This window comes from Myxocyprinus asiaticus, chromosome 39 (assembly GCF_019703515.2).
Source record: "Myxocyprinus asiaticus isolate MX2 ecotype Aquarium Trade chromosome 39, UBuf_Myxa_2, whole genome shotgun sequence".
Taxonomy (NCBI): Eukaryota; Metazoa; Chordata; class Actinopteri; order Cypriniformes; family Catostomidae; genus Myxocyprinus; species Myxocyprinus asiaticus.
In genome coordinates this window covers 444,571-467,500 of record NC_059382.1, presented here as the reverse complement: position 1 = coordinate 467,500, position 22,930 = coordinate 444,571, and the positions used below count along the sequence as shown (strand labels likewise).

Here is a 22,930-nt window from a genome sequence, read left to right as displayed (position 1 = left end):
ATGCATGAATTCTGCTGAATATAATGAACTGTTGAAATGATGATGTTGTACCTCTCTGGTTTGTGTTGCTGGTGTTTTTCTGTGCACAGACATAAACAATGAGAATCACTCCGGCTGTCAGCAGCAGATCACTAAATATGACGCCCGTCGCCATCAATCCGCTCAACTCATGACAGTTTTCACACACTACACAGACAGACAGATTCAGAGAGAGACAGACAGGCATGAGATCATAATAAATATGATTCATATTTCAGACAGCGTTTCTTTATTTCTGGTTCTCACCCTTTGCCTTGAGATAGAAATGAATTTTTGTGCTGCCTGATTTGCATGTGTAGAGTCCTGAAACTATTCCCCCTTCAGCAGAAGCTTCATACGTTATGTTTTTTTCCTGAAGTTTCTCTGGTTTATCATCTGTGGTGCGATACCACTCTGCCTCAGGTTCATTTGAACAAGTCAAAATGGCAGACTTTCCTTTAAATTCCACTCCTTTTGATAAAAAAAAGAAACAAATTAATGAATGTAAATAAACAAACATAAACATCATGGCAAACATTCATTTAAAGCAACAGATAAATTGCTTTCTTCTATAAACTCTAATCAGTATGTGCTTTCAAACGTTTTCTTACCTTGACATTGAACTTCAATCACAGCTGCTGTGATCAGCAGAATCATGAAGATGAAGCGACTCATCGTCTCTGATAATGTTCAGACTTTAAAATCCTGATTATATATTTGTATAATCTCAAACAGAAGCACTCGGTACGTGTAGCTCCTCTGACAGACTTTCTAAGTGAGTTCTTCTCAGTTCTCAGTGTTCTGCTACAGGAACAGGAAACCTCAAATGCTCTCATTCTCTCTGTCTGCATATATCAGATGCTTCATAATAATGTGACATCACTTGTGTCAAACTGTGCAGAATCGTTTAACACACTGAGCTATGTTCAGTTATTTTATTATGACAAGATGGAAATGGTTCTTTGACATCATTTTAATCCATCTGAAGACATCAAACATTTGTCATTAATTTCACAGTAGATATTATTTCAGAGCAGCTGAACTAGAGGACAAACTCTCTTGAGATGATGAGGAGTCGAGAGAAACACGAAGACTCTTTTTCTTTATAGTGTGTGATATATGACAGTAGATGAGAGGAAGAGCGTGTAGTGCTACCCTGTCTGATCTGATGTACTCCAATTCAGATTTAGATGCAGAATATATTTTTGTTAAACTTAGTTAACCCTTGTACACTTATCAATAGATATCCATCCGTTAGGGTGAAATTTGACACAAAACATGAAATGTGGAATCCCCAATTTATTTGTATTTTTTTAGAAATGTAATAACACTATATTCACTAAAGTAAAAACACTAAAGTTATGCATTTCTTATGTGATTTTATGGAACTTATTTACCTCTAAATGATTCAGTTTCTCCATTCAAAAGCAAATGTTATGTTATCTTCACTTCAATAAAATCCTTCATTTCAGTAAACTGAAAGATTGTCAAAACATCAAAATATGTCATGCAGTGGGGGTCTCTGGTGACATCTGCTGGAATAAAAATAACAATTACAGTACTGTGCAAAAGTCTTAAGCACATAAGATGTTTCACTAAAGCATTTGTCTTAAGATGTTTATTTATATCTTCAGCTTTATTGTGTCAATAGGAAACATAAATGTTAGACTCACAAACTTTACTTTTGCAAATAGAAAAGATTAGAATAGAAGAACAGGGAGCCCTGCAACAGATGTCATGGCCCCTACAGACCCCCCACTGAACATCGAGTCAGTCTGAGATTATATAAAGAGACAGAAGCAATTGAGACAGCCTAAATAGATAGAAGAACAGGGAGCCCTGCAACAGATGTCATGGTCCCCACAGAGCCCCCACTGAACATCGAGTCAGTCTGAGATTATATAAAGAGACAGAAGCAATTGAGACAGTCTAAATAGATAGAAGAACAGGGAGCCCTGCAACAGATGTCATGGTCCCCACAGAGCCCCCCACTGAACATCGAGTCAGTCTGAGATTATATAAAGAGACAGAAGCAATTGAGACAGTCTAAATAGATAGAAGAACAGGGAGCCCTGCAACAGATGTCATGGTCCCCACAGAGCCCCCACTGAACATCGAGTCAGTCTGAGATTATATAAAGAGACAGAAGCAATTGAGACAGTCTAAATAGATAGAAGAACAGGGAGCCCTGCAACAGATGTCATGGTCCCCACAGAGCCCCCACTGAACATTGTGTCAGTCTGAGATTACATAAAGAGACAGAAGTAATTGATGCAGCTGAAATAGATAGAAGAACTGTGGAGAATTCTCCAAGAAGCTTGAACATCCTATCTGCCAACAACCAAGAAAAACTGTGTCCAGGTGTATCTAGGAGAATTGGGGCTGTTTTAAAGGCAAAGGTTGTCACACCAAATACTGATTTAGATTTTTTATGTTTACTGGACTTTGACATTAAGTGATTAATGAAAACGGGTTATGGTATTATTTTTTGAAGAAATTCTCACTATGCAACATTTTTCACAAGTGCTTAAAACTTTTGCACAGTACTTTACATGAAATGACAAGTATGTCCAGTAGATGGCCTCAGTGCTCTGTGCATTGTCTGATCTCTGTAAGCCAACTATTGATGATTCGTTCACGAACAAATCGTTCTTTTTGAAAGAATCTTTGAAATTGTGAACCAATTGTTCTCGTTCACCTCCATACACTGACTTATATTTCTCGATCACTGATGTCTTTCCTTTTCGAGGCCAATGATCTGTAGTTTGAAGCATGAGACTGCTTTTTCATGCCTGTAAAGACAACAGAGGCACAAGCCAATAACATTCAAGCTGTGAAGAAGCATGTCATTGGTTTGAGCCAATGAATGAATATGCCCCTTCAATGAGTCTGAACAAGATGAGAGGTGTCGTTCATGAACAAACTGAGTGTACTGATGCACTCATTTGCAAACTAAATGAACGACTCAGTCATCCCATTCGTGAATGAGGATCTGCTGAACAACTGAACGAAAGGCATGTCGTTTGTTCAGTTCAGGATGTGAGTCAATCGTGTTCATAAAGGAGAACAATGCACTTAAGAAAAGTTTATAGGTATGTGTAACCAGAGTCGGTGCCAGGGAAAATAAGTTTAAACTCTGTTTTTAGAGTGTCTTCATACATTTGCTGACATGCAAATTCCATTTGTGTTGCTTTGATCTGCTTTTGAAGACTGACTTTAGCGTGAGCCAACAGCATTCAAGAGCGGGCTGTGAGGGAGTATATCATTTGTTGGATCCACTGAACGAATACGAATGTACTGGTAAACTCGTTCATGATCGAATTGAATGAATCAGTCATCTTTTTCATGAACGATCTGCTGACCGACTGAATGAGAGGAGGAGCTGCATGTCAATCTCATTCAACATGAAAGTGGGCCGGATTAAATATGAATAAAAGTGAGTGATGAGCACACATTACAATGACATACGGACATTGTTGAAACTCATAATTATTTTTAGGCTAGTATTGTTGTCTTTTTTTGTATAGCTTGATGAACAGTCATGCTCATCAGTTCACAGTATGATAGATGTGCTTTGTTGTCATTTGTGGGGAAACGCTTATGATGCTTAAACACTCTGAAGTGCTGAAGTCTCTTAGTAGAATTTAATAAAGGATAATTAGACTTGTTCTGGTCATGAATGACTGCTCTTGGTTCAATGCAATTACTTAAAAGATTGTCATTTGGTGCCATCTACAAGTGCAAACGCGTAACTTGAAGAAATGGCCAATGAATGAATGAATGAATCTGAACAAATCTTTTTGGTGAAAGGAAACAAAAGAATCGAGTTACTGAAATGAATCAAAATCACCCCCACTAAAGACAACATTGTAACAAATGTAATTTCTAGATATGATCACAAGTTATGCATTGGTGTGCCTGGGTAGCTCAGTGAGTATTGACGTGAGTATTGACGCTGACTACCACACCTGGAGTCACGAGTTTGAATCCAGGGCATGCTGAGTGACTCCAGTCAGGTCTCCTAAGCAACCAAATTGGCCCGGTTGCTAGGGAGGGTAGAGTCACATGGGGTAACCTCCTCGTGGTCGCTATAATGTGGTTCTCGCTCTCGGTCAGGCGTGTGGTGAGTTGTGTGTGGATGCCATGGAGAATAGCGTGAAGCCTCCACATGCCCTACATCTCCGAGGTAACGTGCTCAACAAGTCACGTGATGTGTCGATTGACGGTCTCAGACGCGGAGGCAACTGAGAATCATCCTCCACCACCCGGATTGAGGCGAGTCACTACGCCACCACGAGGACTTAGAGCGCATTGGGAATTGGCCATTCCAAATTGGGGAGAAAAAAAAAGACAAGTTATGCATTGGATATATATTAAGGTCATTGACCATGGTGTTCAGCTCCCACACCTAAGCATAAACGTTCTCACAGTGGGGTCAGACTAACACTTTGATCTTGATGTGTGTGTGTGTTTGTGTGTGTGTGTGTGTATGTGTGCGAGCACGTGAGCGCGATCTGCATTGTGACAAAATTCAAAACAATTTCTCTGTAATAGCCTCACCCATTCAATTCTATGTGTGTGTGTTCGCATTGTGTCTGATTCACTGATTTGACAAAAAAAAGCTGTTTTATAGTCTCGCTGCTGCTTCAGTCCAGCGGGTTGTATGAAGGCGGCTTATCACAAGTCCCTTCTGGGTTTGATTTGTACAAAAAATACGGTTAAGAAGTCCTTTATCCATCACTTGATCATTGACACGAACTTGCTGTTGTGTGTGTTTGTGGTGTATGTCATGAACACAACATCACCGTGCAGCTGGGTTCAACTACAGTAACACCTTCCAAAACGGTCAGAAATCTAGGGGTAACCATCGATAACAAACTCAATTTCACAGACCGCATCTCAAAGACCGCACGATCATGTAGATTTACATTCTACAATATCAGGAAGACCCTTCCTCTCTGAACATGCCACACAACTTCTTAAGTCACTTGTCATAACTAGACTGGACTACTGTAACGCTCTCATTGCAGGCCTCCCCGCATGTGCAATTAGACCCCTGCAAATGATCCAGAATGGAGCAGCACGTCTGGTCTTTAATGAACCAAAGAGAGCACGTTACACCACTCCTCTTCACTGGCTGCTGGTTGATGCACGTATCAAATTCAAGGCTCTGATGCTGGCATACAGAACAGTCACTGGGTCTGCTCCAGCATACCTAAAATCATTTCTGCAGAGCTACACTCCCACTAGAAGCCTGCAGTCAGCTAATGAGCGGTGCCTTGTTGTACCAACAAAAAGAGGCACCAAAACACTTTCCCGGACTTTCGGATTCATCATACCACTCTGGTGGAATGACCTTCCCAAATCCATCCGTGAAGCTGACTCACTTTCTGTCTTCAAAAAACTACAAAAAACACATATTTTCCATGAGCACTTAACCAGTCACTAAAAAAGTCACTTTGGATAAAAGCATCTGCCAAATGAATAAATGAATATATGTAAATGTATGTCAGTGTAATGACCCCAGGTTCTGCCCTATTCCAACCAGTATTCAGAACTCACTCAGAGCTGAATAGAATGTCAAATCTGTTAATGAACACGTTAAACAGTTTCAATGAATTGCATGCGTTAAAATGCTTATTTCGACTTGTATTAAAACAAACTTTTCTTGCAAACAAAACGTGAACATAAATATGTTTGCTTTGGGAATGTTCTGAGAATGCACAATTAAACTGGGTTAAACGTATCAAGGTTGTTGCAATAATATCATATTTGTTTCATGTGGTTTAAATTTGTACGATTCTTTTTTCCTTATTTGTGTCTTTTAGATTGGAATCATGCAGTTATAACTACTTAAAAATGTCTGAATGCCATAAAGAAAGATGGGACTGGTAATTTACAAGCTAAAAAGCAGTTTGAAATGCTACAGCAACAGATGTAGTGTTGTAAATGAAGACACTTTGTGTTTGTCAGTGTGCTGAACTCCACCTGTTAGGACACCTGTGTGAACATTAAACATCACTGGAAACTTAAGAGCATTTAATCGGGTTAAGTGTGACTTCAAACACTTTCTGCTGACTGCGTGTCCTGATGTGTTCATGTGTCCGTGTGCGGGAGCGCGCAGCGGGTTCATGTGTTCATTTGAATCACATTATCAGACTGTTCATGTGTTTTTGATGGGACTCATGTGTCATCTGATGCTGCTGCTCGTCGCTTCAGGTCAGTTTGATCTTCATCATCTTCATTAGTTTATACACAGTAAATTAAACTGATCTGCACTGAGACGCGACGCGGCGCGACTAGAACGCTCCTGCTGTAATAAACGCCTCGCGCTCTCAGCGTGTTAATGTATTTGTCATCTGCACGTCATTGTTTAATACTTTCCCGGGGCTTGTCGGGCTAAACTTTTACAGTTTTTGATTTATGCATGCATTATGTTTCATCATGTGTTCAGCAGATCCGCTAAATATAATCCGATTCTGAATTTCTGACACCTGTCAATCATCACGCGCAGCACGCGCTTTAATTGGCTTAATGTGCACGCGCGCAGTTATTCATTTCTGTTTGAAGTCAAACTTAATTACACTTTATAAAAGCAGAAACAACAAGCTCATGCGTTCTTTCTTCCGTGGAACTCAAAGGGAGATGTTTAGCAGAATGTTTCAGTCAGAGTGAATGGTGACTGAGACTAAATCATTCTGCTAAACATCTCCCTTTTTTGTTCCACAGAAGAAAGTCATAAGGGTTTAGAACAACATGAGGGTGAGTAAATGACTATCCCTGTAGATGTGTAAAGTGTTGCTCTGTGCTGATGTTTGAGATACAGCTTTATTGATATGAACCATCTGTATTGATTGATCATCATCAGTTCCAAACTTTAGTTTCCTCTTAAACACTGTCCTTTCACTTATTGGATAGTGATTGAAAAAATCACCTCTGAATCACCTGAAAATATCTAAAGTATTTTGTCTCAAAAGAAATGTGATCATTTTCATTGGCTATGCAATATTTCAAAAAATATTAAATATTAGATCAAATTACCTCAAAATCAAACTTTAGACATTACATGCAATGATCTCATGGATCAGGAATATTTAGTGGTGTTTAATAACAAACAGGTGTTTATGAAAGTGCGGTGGGAGTTTTTATTGCTGATCAAATGTGCTTTTACTCCTGGAGGGGCTTTGGCCCCGTTGTACCCTATAAAAGCAGAAATACTGTTGTGTTGTGAAACTGTGGTAAAGTCAGTGAGTTTATACAGGAGTGTCCGTCCTTAAACATTTGCGGGACACTGAAATCAGAGTTCACGATGGCACTATTCCATTGAGCTGCTGTTTGACCTCTGACCTCAGACCAGTTTATTTGTGTGTATTATGATGATAAAAGACAGAAATGTGATCACACAGTAAAATAGCAACTTTCCCCGCTGGAACACAGAGTGCAGGTTTGGTCTTATTGTTCAGACAGACAGGAAGTGCACATCTGGATTTGTACTTGAATACAGGGTGTGTTTGCTTCTGTCTGCTCTTTGTTCATTGTGAACTGCAGATAAACCTGCTATGTTTAGTGTTCAGACAGTGATCTCCACATGAATAACCATCTCTCACTCTCATGTGCTCCAGGTGACTGTTTTATATGTATTCATTAATGGAGAAAAACTGAAATCACTAAACCTGTTCGTCAAAGTGTTTCAATAACATTTGAAATCACAGATGAAATCTCACAGCACAATTATCGTAAATTTAGCATCTTTAGCTTAGTTCATGCTCTTTCTGTCTGGCTGTGGGTCAATGACGTGACACTCGTTTTTTTTACTCGTTTAAATTATTTAAATAATGTTCACACAATACACCTCTACTATAATGAACATGTTTTCAATTTCTGAGTTCAAAGTCATTTTGATATTTTTTTTCTGGGGCTTAAAGTAAAAAATGTCATGTGGTGTAACTTTCCGGAGACTGAAAAAAATATATCCAATTTTCATTAAAAACTGAAATTCTTAAAAAAGGAATGTTGGCATGAGTAGAGCTGAATAATCTTTTATTAATATTTATTAAAAATAAACAGTTTAATAACAGTGTTTTAAAATATGACTAGTATTTGAAAAGCTTTTGTCAACCAAATAAAAGTAATGTAACCAACATGTAGGTCGCTGTTTTTTAACAGCCACAATAGTGTGAAGTTTAAAAAAAATAATCAGATATTTGGGCATTTTAAAGGCACATTTTGTTCAGGTCATATGGAGAGACCCTGAGAAAACTTCTTGAAAACTTCATGTATTGACTTAATGTAAAAAAACGTATTTATTTTTACCTTTATAAATCGTCATTATTATTATTATTATTACTGCAGTGAATATTACATTTTACTATACATTTGTAATATACTGTATTTCCGTCTTAATTTCTTCAATTTCAGGCTTCTAGCTTTTATTTTGAATCAAGCTTTTATTTTGACATCTGTTTTGACGGAAGGTTTACCTGTCCGGATTAGGAATGCCACGGTGTGAGTTTTTTTTTTTTTTCCCAATTCCCAAAGCGCTCTAAGTCCTCGTGGTGGCGTAGTGACTCGCCTCAATCCGGGTGGCGGAGGACGAATCTCAGTTGCCTCCGCATCTGAGACGTCAATCTGTGCATTTTATCGCGTGACTTGTTGAGCGCGTTACCGTGGAGACATAGCACGTGTGGAGGCTTCACGCTATTCTCCGCGGCATCCACGCACAACTCACCACACACCCCACTGAGAGCGAGAACCACATTATAGCGACCACGAGGAGGTTACCCCATGTGACTCTACCCTCCCTAGCAACCGGGCCAATTTGGTTGCTTAGGAGACCTGACTGGAGTCACTCAGCACACCCTGGATTCAAACTCACGACTCCAGGTGTGATAGTCAGCGTCAATACTCGCTGAGATAACCAGGCTTCCCATGGTGTAAGTTTTTAATGGTTAGATTACCGTCGGAGAAAAAAAATCTTCAATTATTTGCTAATTATTATTGCTATTTAATTATGCAACAGCTCTGAGGCAAAAAGTAATATCATATATTTCTTAGGGAAATATGAACACTAAGCGCAGCTTAGATTTGAATTCTTAACCATGACATTTTTAATCACGGTTAATAGTAAAACCAAATGCTTTGATTTAATTACATAAATACTGTATATAGTCTGCATGTGCTGCACGCATCACAGTGGATTAGTGCTCTGCTCTGTCATCTCATGTAACACACAATGCATATGATTCTGTAGAGTTTTGAGTTAGCTAACAACTCCTTAGCTGGCACTCTCGATTGTAAATAAAAAAAACATCAAGTCCAAACCACACCCACGATTAGTTTTAACCAATCATCAGCGCTCTTCGACCAGACGAGTCCTCCAAGGTCAAGAATTCCAGAGATGTGCGCGAACAGGAGAAATATCACCAAACGAACATGTTGGCAGAACATAAACGTCACTGCATTTCGTCATCATTTGTAGGTGAACTAAGCAAACCTGTATGCCCAGTAAGTATACATTAGCCTTAAGATTGCAGTCTTTTAAGGGGCGGTCACTCTACACTTCGTGCTACATTCACTCCCATTCAAACGCAAACTCAAATGAAGTAATTTCGTTATGCTGTTTAACAATCACATTAGGACGTCACGATTTTAATTTGATTAATTGTGCATTCATTTTTCTCAAAATATGTCAACTTGTGTGTGACCATTTGGTAGAAGTCATGTCAGACAGCGTGCGGGTACTGAATTAAGTCGGTGTTCGGTACTACTGGTACTACAGAAACTGGAAACGTGACATCTTTTTTATTTTATTTTAGTGCCGACTTGGTACCGAAATACTTTTGACATCACTATACCCTCGTTTTGTCAAAACATTTACAGCTCTGCTGCATACAGATAATGTGTCTATCTCTATCTGTGTGTCTGTCTGTCTGTAGGTTGTGTGTGTGTTGTTGGTATACGTGTGTACACGTCAGGTGATGTTGAAGCAGTGAACGGTACAGACGTGCGTCTCAAATGCACCTTTCAGAGTTCAGCAACGGTCAGATTGTCAACTATCACCGTGTCCTGGAGCTTCAGACCTCTCAGACCCGGACACGAAGAGACGGTGAGACAAACTGAACCATGTGTGTGTGTGTGTGCAGGCAGTCATATCAAGGGGCCGTTCACACACGACACATTCTTGCATTCCGTTGTACTTGCATTGCGCAAATAGTATTATTTCTTTTTAACATGTAAATATGTACTAGATGGACATCTTTGCCCTTTATGGTGAATTTTGGTCTTTTTTCAGTGTCTTACATCATGAATAGTGTGTTTTTAATAGATAATGTGTCAATCAAGGCCAGATATTTTTGGAGTTCGGGGACAAAAATGCCTCCCGAATTCAAAATCCGGAGGTCATCATAATGAATTCTTCTTTTGTTTCTTTGTATCTGATAAAGTGCTTACTATTCTATATATACACATACACACACACTACACACAAACACACACACACAGGTCCTCGTAATGAATTCTTCTTTTGTTTCTTTGTATCTGATAAAGTGCTTACTATTCTATATATACACACACAAACTCACACACACACACATAACAAACACACATACACACACACAAACTCACACACACACACAACAAACACACATAAACACACACACACACTACACACACTTCACACAAACTCAAACACACACACACACAACAAACACACATACACACAAACTCACACACACACAAACACACACACAACAAACACACATTCTCACACACAAACTCACACACACACACTACACACACCACACACACAAACTCACACACACACACTACACACACACTACACACACCACACACACAAACACTCTCACACACTACACACCAAAAAACACACACTACACACACACAAACACTGTCATACACACACACTACACACACACAAACACTCATACACACACTACACACACACAAACACTCACACACATACACACTCACACACACACTACACACACACAAACACTCATACACACACACTCACACACACAAACACTCATACACACACACAAACACAAACACAGACACACACAAACACTCATACACACACACATACACACTACACACACACACACACTACACACACACACAAACACACACACACACACACTACACACACACTACACACACCACACACACAAATACTCTCACACACTACACACCAAAAAACACACACTACACACACACAAACACTGTCATACACACACACAAACACTCATACACACACACACTCACACACACACACACACACACACACACACTACACACACACACAAACACTCATACACACACACACTACACACACACAAACACTCATACACACACACACACTACACACACACAAACACTCTCACACACACACACACTACACACACACAAACACTCATACACACACTACACACACACAGACACACACACTCATACACACACTACACACACAAACACTCATACACACACTACACACACACACACACACAAACACTCATACACACACTACACACACACAAACACTCATACACACACTACACACACACACAAACACTCATACACACACTACACACACACACACACAGACACACACAAACACTCATACACACACACACACTACACACACACAAACACTCTCACACACACACACACACACTACACACACACAAACACTCACACACACACTACACACACAGACACACACAAACACTCATACACACACTACACACACAGACACACACAAACACTCATACACACACTACACACACAGACACACACAAACACTCATACACACACTACACACTACACCCACACACACACTCATACTCACACTACACACACACAAACACTCTCACACACACACACTACACACACACAAACACTCATACACACACACACACACACACACACACTACACACACAGACACACACAAACACTCATACACACACTACACACACAGACACACACAAACACTCATACTCACACTACACACACACAAACACTCTCACACACACACACTACACACACACAAACACTCATACACACACTACACACACTACACACACACAAACACTCATACACACAGGTCCTCATAATTAATTCTATTGTTTCTTTGTATCTGATGGAGTGTTTACTATTCTGTTATAGTCCTCATTATACAGTACATTATGGCATAAAATATGAACTCATTTTGATTTAATTCTTAGCACAAGAGGCAATAAATTCTCTTTAGAATTTGGATTAATGAATCGACTGAATTGTGTCATCATTTTATGTCAAATACTTCAGTTCATGTTTTACATGGTTATAAAAATAAATCATAAAGGTCAAAAATGGCTCCTTACTGTAAAAGTTCATTTCTGACACTGGCATCAACTTACAGCAGTACAGCAGAGTAATGTCAGTTTTAAAATAAGGAACCAATCAGATAAATCTGGGGGCGGGACAAACGTGTTTACATATGGACAAGCTTATTGACTGTTTATAACAGTGTATGGGAGTTAATATGACTTCATTTCTGTCCGTCTAGAAGAATGCATCCTGTGTTAAACGTATGAATGGTTTGTTTTGACTATATTTTCTCTCTTCACTCATCAGGTGTTTTATTATCATGAAAAGGCGTTTTATCCGCTGGAGGGGCGTTTCTGGAAGAAGGTCAGATGGGCCGGCGATGTCCGAGGCCGCGATGCATCTATAGTGCTGCTGAAAGTGCCGTTCAGTTATAACGGAACGTTCAGCTGTCAGGTGAGGAACCCACCAGACGTCCACGGAAACGTTGGTGAGGTGCATCTACGAGTCGTCACCACAGGTGAGCGTCACTATGGCCAGAAACATCCTTGATGCAGATATGAATGTTTGAAGAATGCATTGCAAGCACTTAGCTCCGTTGTACATACTTACGCCAGGATGGTAGTTAAACTAAAACAGAAAACAGACCGTATAGAAGACAGTCTTCTCTTATGAGCACTATAGCGCCTCTTGTGGCAACGCTGAGAGTCTGACACATTTCAAACAGCAACAGTTTGAGTTGCCTGAAGCGTTTGCGTTCACATAATTATGTAGAGTCTGTTTCTTAATCTCGATGCAGAGATCTGTTTTTCACTTGATTTCTGTGTCATTCCAGGTTCTTTCTCCGAGATTGTAATTCTCTCTGTTGCCATCGGAGGCGCCGTTCTGTTGATTCTTCTCATTGTCATCATCATCGTGTCTGTGCGACACTGTCTCAAACAGAAGAATCCTCAACAAAACCGCATTATATTCCGACAAGAGCAAAAGGACCTGATGATGTGGTGATGCAGACAGAGAGAGAACGGTGTAGAATTAGTTTCTGTCAGGGATGTAATTAAATATTCAAGACCGAAAGAACCAAATAGCTTATTTTCTGGAGTTCACGTGCCTTCATCTGTAACACAAACACATTAGCAGGGGTGCTTAGCAAGCATTATTATTATTATTATTGTTCTGAAATGTAGACGTTCGGCTTGTGAAGGGTGACATTCTTTTTGTCTAGTCTGATTCAAATATTTTAGATTATTTCTCCGCCTGCATGCCAAACCTTGGTTTCTTTTCACTGTCCATTAATTCTCTTCACCTGAAAGAAACATACACTGCTATTGTATACTGATCGAATCAAATCTCTGATTGTAACTGTGATGATGATGATGATGACATCTGAAAGAGGAAGAGTTTAATCTGAATGAAGCTGCACAGTAACTGTTGTCGCCCCCTGTGTGTGGATGTATGTACTGCACTCATCACTCACTCAAAACACAAACACACAGCACTTATATTACAATGTGTGACTTTAAAGGGAAAGTTCGCCCAAAAATGAAAATTCTCTCATCATTTATTCACTGGATGTAAACAATTTCAGTGAAAAGGACTTAAATATTAATCTGTTTCTCACCCAAAGTGATCGTATCACTTTAGAAGACATTAATTAATCCACTGGAGCCGTATGGATTACTTTTATGCTGCCTTTATGTGCTTTTTTGAGCTTCAAAGTTCTGGTCACCATTCACTTGCATTGTATTGTTTTAATTTTTGGTTGAACTATCCCTTGAATGAAAAATCACTGACTGATGATGTAGTGACCACAAACATCACACACATGAAGATTTGACATGACTGCAGGTTTAATAAAAATCTCTCCTCTAAAACACCTGTAAATGTTATTTAAGAGTGCACTGGGTTTGATTGATGTGTACATTTGATCATGTTTCTAAAGATACTAAAATCTTTAAATGTGTATTACATACAGTATATAGATATATATATTAGGCCTATATTTGTTTAAAAGTGATTTATCAAATATTTTCTTTTTAGCATTAAAATAAATGTGGAAAAATGGTGATCAATGTTTTTGCATTTTTTAATGTGAAAGATGATTGTCAGAAGCAAAATAAACTGCATTAAAAACATTTAATGTGTTTTTACATTTGTTTCACTGTGAATGTTTCTGTGATATGAACGTGGATGCTGAGCAAAGTCTACAGTCTTACTACTGACACACACACACACACACACACACACACAGACACAAACATGCATGCACACACACAGACACACACACATGCATGCACACACAGACACGCATGCATGCATACACACACAAACGCACACTCACAAACACACACACATGCATGCACACACACAAACACATGCATGCACACACACAAACACACATGCATGCACACACACAAACACACATGCATGCACACACAGACATGCATGCATGCATACACACAAACACACACATGCATGCACACACACACACATGCATGCACGCACACACAAACACACACATGCATGCACACACACAGACACACACATGTATGCACACACACACAAACACACACATGCATGCACACACACACACAAACACACACATGCATGCACACACACAAACACACATGCATGCACACTCACAAACACACACATGCATGCACACACACAAACACATGCATGCACACACACAGACACACACATGCATGCACACAAACACAAACACACACACTCATATATATATACACACACACTCACACACATACATGCACACATACACACACAAACAAATACACACATTCACACAACACGCATGCACACACACATATACACACACATACAGACACACACACACACACAAACACACACACAGACACACACATATTTTAAAGAATGTTGGTAACCAAACAACATTGGTGCCTATTGACTTCCATTATATGGACAAAAAAACAAAAAAAAAAAAACACTGAGACATTTCTCAAAATATCTTTTGTGTTCCACAGAAGACAGAAAGTAATACAGGTTTGGAATGACATGAGGGTGAGTAAATGATGACAGAATTTTCATTTTTGTGTGCACTATTCCTTTAAGAATATAGAATTTATGACTAATAGGGTTTTGTTTTTGTTTTTTTTCACATGTCCAGATGATTTGTTGGCAAGTAGGGTTGATGACAGCAAGGATTTCAAGATCAGGATGTAGACTGTAATAGGCAGGTGCTTTTAATGTTGTTGCTGATCATTGTAAATATAGAATGTACATTTCATCAAAGGCATTGAAATGAGACAAAAAGCAATGTACTGTTATTCAAAAGTGGAGAAAGCAGATATTCTAATATTAAATATTCATATTAGATATTCTAATATCTAGATATTCAGTCTTAAAAACATCTACAGATGTTCATTGATATAGTACACATAGAGTATATTGTGAGGGGTGGATATAACAACCTCACTTTTAACTTGCACTCTGTTTCTATTGTGACTACATACCATATACACCGATCAGCCACAACACTAATATTGTGTAGGTCCCCCTCATGCCGCCAAAACAGCACCAACCCACATCTCAGAACAGCATTCAGAGATGATATTCTTCTCAGCACAATTGTACAGAGTGGTTATCTGAGTTACTGTAGACTTTATCAGTTCAAACCAGTCTGGCCATTCTCTGTTGACCTCTCTCATCGCTCACTGGATGTTTTTTGTTTTTCATTCGGAGTAAATTCTAGAGACTGTTGTGTGTGAAAATCCCAGAAATACTCAAACCAGCCCGTCTGACACCAACAATCATCCATGTGATTATCTAATCAGCCAATCGTGTGGCAGCAGTGCATAACATCATGCATATACGGGTCAGGAGCTTCAGTTAATGTTCACATCAACCATCAGAATGGAGAAAAATGTCATCTCAGTGATTTCGACCGTGATTGTTGGTGTCAGACGGGCTGGTTTGAGTATTTCTGGGATTCTCACACACAACAGTCTCTAGAATTTACTCCGAATGGTGCCAAAAACACCATGTTATGGCTGATTGGTGTATTTTATATCTGATTTTAAAAAAATTTATGTCTATTCCAGATCTGTTGTGCTGCATGCAACCCTGCGTCTGATCCCAGTGTTGAAGCAAGTCCAAAAAGGTCTTCAAATGTAAAATGTTGTGCACATCTTGGAAGAGCATTCAGGACTGTGCCAACATTTCTTTGTCCCCAGTGCAGTGGAGGATGATGATGATCAGGTATCATTCATAGTAAAAATATGTTTTATTCATTGAGACCCCATCTGTATTTAATTGTAGAATTGGTTTGTGGAATTGCTCTGAGCACTGAATGGGAAGAGTGTCATTACAGGGTTAAAGATTAAATGTCAAATCTGAGATGCTGTCCTCTACTAATTATTAGAGCATATTTGTTGAATTAGGGTTATCGTTTGATGAATTAGTATCAACTTTTTTTTTCTTATAATTGAACATGGACGTTATTGCTTATTTCATCAAAAACTCCAGATATAAAGTACATCTAAACATCTTTATTAATGGTGCTCTCAGTACCTGAATGCAGAGCATTCTTCCCGAACTATCGGAGATAGTCACTATATTGTTGAACCACTTTTGAATAAGTGAGAGGGAGAGATGACAAACTGTTCTCTTGCTTGTAGAGGATAACCCTGACGGAGACACCCTGCCCCTAACTGTCCCCCGTATAATGCAGCGGCTTACCGGCCATGGACACAAGCCTCTTCTTATGTTAGAACTTCGGGAATTCAAAACCATGAGTGCATGCAGAGGATGCCAGAGCACAAGATTTGCCTCCCAGTTGTAAGTGCCTGTGCCAGAAAAATTACATTACCTACAGCACACATGGACAGCTATAATTCATTCAAAACAGTCATGTTGCAAGCCATCCATTTTGAAACTGGATTCAACAGAGTTTAAAATAAGCACTAGAATTGTATCCTACTGACTGTGTACATGTTAGCAGAAAAAAACATGCAAAGTAAATTATGATTTTATTAATCAAAAGTTTTTATTTTTTTTACAAATGTATTGGGAGTAAATTTCCTGCCTATGGAGTGATTTGGTCATGATTCATTGTAAAGTGCATTATTTTTTAACAATTCAACGGTCCATCGTCAATTATTCTGCTCATGCCACGGTTACCACACCTTAAGACATCGTTCAGGGTTTTATCTCAACACATTTTCTGGTTTTCGTCCCTAAAACGCTCTTGTGAGTGGATCTACTTTCTTCCACCACATATTCAGTGTCTTGCTTTAATACAGTCGGAGCCTTCGTTGCTAATTTGTAAACGTCACGTTAGAACTAGCAACGGAGGCTTGTGCTGCTTTACTCGAGGACTTACTGGAGTAACAAGTTAGTGCGTTTGTGCGTGTGTGTGTGAGAGTTTGCATTTGATGGATCAAAAGAGAGAAACTCATAAAATGAGGGAGATCGCTTCTGGGATTGCCTTTTGTGTTGCAGCTCTCATCAGAAGTAACATCGCTTCAACACCGGCATATTCCCGTTATAAACCTTAACAACCTTTTATCAATCCCACTGAGATGCAGGAGTGCGCTGACATGACAACTCTGTTTTTCTCTCACGAGTATGTTTGGGCCTTAAGTGCATGTGTTATGCGTATAATGTGTGTCCACGAGTGTAGGAGTGTGTGTGTGTGAGGGGGAGCATGAGGGTTTTTACCACAGATATCTCAGATCATATAGAAACTGTAGCATTGATCAAGTGTATCTTGCTCTGATACAGCTCAAGCCTTCGTTGCTAATTCGAAAACGTCATGTTAGAACTAGCAACGGAGGATGTGCTGCCCCTCTCTCTCTCTCTCTCTCTCTCTCTGTGTGTGTGTGTGTGTGTGTGTGTGTGTGTGTGTGTGTGTGTGTGTGTGTGTGTGTAAGCGAAATGGGGGGGCAGTGCTTTCCACTACAGCTGTGCGAAGCTGATTAGGGCGAAATATATTGAAACATTAAAAGTTATTTCGGATAATATAAATTGTTGTATTGATCAAGTCGCAGGGGTGCGGCTCTATTTGTCGGTTGTGACTGGAGTCTCAGTGTGCGCGCGTGTGTTTGTGTGTGAGCGTGTGTAAGTGTGGGGGAGACGAGGGAGTGTGAGGGCTCTTTTTAACCGGAATTTAAATATATGCTGGATATTTTAGACATTGTTTGACATTCTTAACCAATTTACTTTAACCAATGACTTTGTTTATATGGTTATTTTGTTGTGGTAGCCTGTAGGGCTCTTTGAAATAACTGAAATAATTTGGTGAAGTGATATGGAACCGTTCCGTGAACCAATCAGAATCAAGCATTCAACAGACCGGTGGTATAAAGTGTTATAAATGAAATTGCACAGAACAAATTCATTTATAAACTATGGGCAATACCTCAGATTCTGGAGGAGTGACAGGGTTTTGAATGAGCCCAATTTCCCACATTTGGTTGGGGCTCAGATTGCCCTCTGTGCGGAGAGGATGGCTATTCCGACCACAAGTGAAGGATTCAAGGTTGGCAGGAACACATACTGACAACAAAACAGGTGCAGGCTGTTGGTTGGATCAAGTAACTCTTCCTCCTCAAGAGTGTGTAAGACATCATAGAAGATGTTTATAACTGCCATCCATGTCACGCCAAAGGCATTCAATGCTGAGAAATGCAGGCAAACCAATGTGTAATAATTTGATTAACACGGCACCTTGTTGCATAAATGTTGAGTACAAACAGTCACCCTTAAAATTAGAATACTCATAAATTTAGGTCTAGGTATGACTATTTAATTCATCTTGATGCTTACCGGTGGTTATGCACGCCTGACATGTTACTTCCCCTCCCACAGCCTCACTCGGAAAACATGCACATAGCGATCTCCACATTTTCTACTCCTCGGTCTCCTCGAACTCTGAATGCATAAGTCATTAAAATGGCATAGCTGTTTTAGAAAAGAGGCCCAACAGTCTAATAAGCATAGTCAATGTCCATTTATTTTTGGTCATGTTTGTGAAGACACCTAATGCTTTCAGACAGTTTACAGAAAAATATGGAAGTATGGGAAAAACATTTCATCCTCATGATGTTCCAAACATATATGACTTTATTCTCTGACAAGACTCAGTCACTATCAACTATCTTTTATAAAATAAAATAAAATTGTTTTAAGTAAGAAAGCAAGTCAAACAGGTTTGGAACAACAAAGAATTGAAGGCAATTTACATTTTGTGATGAACTTTTCCTTTGATGAAACACGTGTCATACACAAGATGGACAAACAATGCTTATCCATTTAAACAAAAACTTCTGAAAAATACAAATTGTCTTACCTTAATGGAAACCCGTGTCTCTCCACCGACTGAAGGAAAAAACCAAGGGCAGTTGCTGCGTTGTTATCTGTAGCAGCTCCAAGGTACATGATCTGAGAAACATTATCTAATGTTACATTTATACATCCCATCAGTCATTTTGTATGTATTTTTCAAGGCAAACAAAACATAGTGAAGAGAAGAATTACAAAAATACCTTTCTGGAGTAGCTATCTATGGCACCGAAAATCACAAGGCAATACCTGATAAAAGATAACATTAGTTATTAACAGTTTACATACAGTTGTGCTCAAAAGTTTGCACACCCTGGCAGAAATTGTGACATTTTGGCATTGATTTTGAAAATATGACTGATCATGCAAAAACACTGTCTTTTATTTAAGTATAGTGATCATATGAATTCATTTATCATCACATAGTTGTTTGGCTCCTTTTTAAATCATAATGATAACAGAAATCACCCAAATGGCCCTGATCAAAAGTTTACATACCCTTGAATGTTTGGCCTTGTTACAGACACACAAGGTGACACACACAGGTTTAAATGGCAATTAAAGGTTAATTTCCCACACCTGCGGCTTTTTAAATTGCAATTAGTGTCTGTGTATAAATAGTCAATGAGTTTGTTAGCTCTCACGTGGATGCACTGAGCAGGCTAGATACTGAGCCATGGGGAGCAGAAAAGAACTGTCAAAAGACCTGCGTAACAAGGTAATGGAACTTTATAAAGATGGAAAAGGATATAAAAAGATATCCAAAGCCTTGAAAATGCCAGTCAGTACTGTTCAATCACTTATTAAGAAGTGGAAAATTCAGGGATCTCTTGATACCAAGCCAAGGTCAGGTAGACCAAGAAAGATTTCAGCCACAACTGCCAGAAGAATTGTTCAGGATACAAAGAAAAACCCACAGGTAACCACAGGAGAAATACAGGCTGCTCTGGAAAAAGACGGTGTGGTTGTTTCAAGGAGCACAATACGACAATACTTGAACAAAAATGAGCTGCATGGTCGAGTTGCCAGAAAGAACCCTTTACTGCACCAATGCCACAAAAAAGCCCGGTTACAATATACCCAACAACACCTTCACACGCCTCACAGCTTCTGGCACACTGTAATTTGGAGTGATGAGACCAAAATAGAGCTTTATGGTCACAACCATAAGCACTATGTTTGGAGAGGGGTCAACAAGGCCTATAGTGAAAAGAATACCATCCCCACTGTGAAGCATGGTGGTGACTCACTGATGTTTTGGGGGTGTGTGAGCTCTAAAGGCACGGGGAATCTTGTGAAAATTGATGGCAAGATGAATGCAGCATGTTATCAGAAAATACTGGCAGACAATTTGCATTCTTCTGCAGGAAAGCTGCACATGGGACGCTCTTGGACTTTCCAGCATGACAATGACCCTAAGCACAAGGCCAAGTTGACCCTCCAGTGGTTACAGCAGAAAAAGGTGAAGGTTCTGGAGTGGCCATCACAGTCTCCTGACCTTAATATCATCGAGCCACTCTGGGGAGATCTCAAACGTGCGGTTCATGTAAGATGACCAAAGACTTTTGACCTGGAGGCATTTTGCCAGAGTGTGGACTTTCAGCCTAAGTTGTCAAGCTTCTCATCTGTGATCTTAGAGTAGGTGTCTTTTACAGAAATGCCATACTCATTGAGATGATGGTTGTCTTTGTTGAGACACCAAGGAGCTGGGCAATACATGGAACAGACAGCTGCATATTCACTAGTTTCTGAAGATGCTCTCTGGAAATAATCAACTTTGGAGGTCCCTTTACTCCATATTGCTCTTCAAGGGCAGTTATGGGTGCCCTGTTATTTGCAATATGCCTCTCCACTGTGTTTTTTAAGGTTGAGAGTTCATTAAGCAGTTCTTCTGGGACTGTAATTTGATCATACACAGAGGTGAAAAGAAGCTCATGCTTGCATACAAACTGGAAATAGTCTAAATCCAATGGTTGGCACTGCATACTGCAGTTTGGAGAGCAGTCTCTCCATTATCATCTTTCACAGTTCAACACTGATGGCATCACTGTGCCCTACAAAATAACAGTTTCTTCAGTAAGTTATGAAATATACAAAATGCTAAATAAGGTTTGTATGATCTTCTTGACTACAAGATATTATGGAAATTACAGCTTAATTTGTTATAATATTACTTTCTGTATAGCTGCTATACAAATACAAATTAATTCTCGACAGCGTATTTGTTGACATCAGAGGATCTTCTTACGATTGTCAATTATCTGTTATCACTAATAATTCCTTACAAACATGTAAACATGTTAGAGATCTTTAACTGATCTCTAACTTCTTTATCTGAAGCAAACGCTCTTAATACATACGGTGGCTCTGAACCGCACGGTGGAAAAAATAAATAAAACGGTGTCTCAGTTCCTTCCTGAGCCTAAGTCTTAAATTTTTTTCTCTCTTCAAAAAAAAAAAAAAAAATAAAAAATAAATAAATAAATAAAAAAATAAAAAATTCTCTTTTCAAAAAAATTTTTTTTTTCTCTCTTCAAAAAAATGCATGCGGTACCAACCTTGGCCACCAGGTGGCACTGTCAGTAAACATGTAATCTTATGCTTTTAATGCTTTCTCTGTTGCTATATAGCTGAATAATACATTTATTATTTATTTAAGGGTTTGCAAACTTTAAGACAAAATCAGGTTACATATCTTTGTGTATTCGTTGTCGTGTAACAGCTGGAGTTATTTTTTTGTTTGAAATTGTTGGTCTTTCTAAACCATCTATGCCGTTTGCTCAGTGTTACATGGTGGAAAAAAATTAGCAGTACCCCCCCCCCCCCCCCAACAACAGAAATCATTATACTTTTATAGCTTCACGCCCATACTGCTAATAGGATACTATAGGAGATTCCTCACCCCTCACCAATTTGTTTGGGATGAGCATAACTGTCTAGCTCATGTTTAGACAGACCAACAATATTTGGATATTTATTTGACATTCTTCATCTGGAACTCTTCACTTCTGCAGTAGACAGTGTGTTTCAAAAGCATAGACAACTTGTTACATTAAAATATATTATTATAATTAAATTCCACCATGAAAGTCTGCACGTGACATCCCCGTTCAGTCACGAGGATTTAATTTATAAGTGATCTTTTCGTTTAGAAATTAGATTACTTACAACAATATTAACATTACCAGATGTACCCCTAACACTTCAAAAGGACAGACATAATAATCATTTCCCCATGTTTGCCTCAATACATTCCTTCACTTCCACCAT

The 22,930-nt window shown here is 39.1% G+C and overlaps 2 protein-coding genes across 2 annotated transcripts in view; one reads left to right on the top strand and one right to left on the bottom strand.

The window, feature by feature from the left end:
- The window catches only part of LOC127430357 (T-cell surface glycoprotein CD3 epsilon chain), a 1,778-nt gene extending 936 nt beyond the window's left edge, over window positions 1-842 (bottom strand). Inside the window, exons 1-3 of the mRNA XM_051680105.1 lie at window positions 630-842; window positions 286-489; window positions 52-186 (exon numbers count right to left, since the gene is read on the bottom strand). Of these exons, the coding sequence (XP_051536065.1) occupies window positions 52-186; window positions 286-489; window positions 630-693 (403 nt within the window). The 5' untranslated portion in view covers window positions 694-842. The remainder of the gene's footprint in view (window positions 1-51; window positions 187-285; window positions 490-629) is intronic.
- Window positions 843-6,111: 5,269 nt separating this feature from the next.
- On the top strand, window positions 6,112-14,458 carry LOC127430353 (myelin protein zero-like protein 2). Its single transcript, XM_051680101.1, has 4 exons — window positions 6,112-6,237; window positions 9,954-10,123; window positions 12,653-12,863; window positions 13,179-14,458. The coding sequence occupies exons 1-4, from the start codon at window positions 6,117-6,119 to the stop codon at window positions 13,346-13,348; spliced, it is 672 nt and encodes a 223-aa protein (XP_051536061.1). The 5' UTR covers window positions 6,112-6,116; the 3' UTR covers window positions 13,349-14,458.
- Window positions 14,459-22,930: the final 8,472 nt, after the last annotated feature.

Bases quoted from the DNA above. Each gene is read 5' to 3' on its own strand.
- LOC127430353 (XM_051680101.1), top strand. From the start codon at position 6,117: ATGTGTCCGTGTGCGGGAGCGCGCAGCGGGTTCATGTGTTCATTTGAA. The intron at 6,238-9,953 runs GTCAGTTTGATC...GTCTGTCTGTAG, and splicing joins GCTGCTGCTCGTCGCTTCAG to GTTGTGTGTGTGTTGTTGGT. The intron at 12,864-13,178 runs GTGAGCGTCACT...GTGTCATTCCAG, and splicing joins TCTACGAGTCGTCACCACAG to GTTCTTTCTCCGAGATTGTA.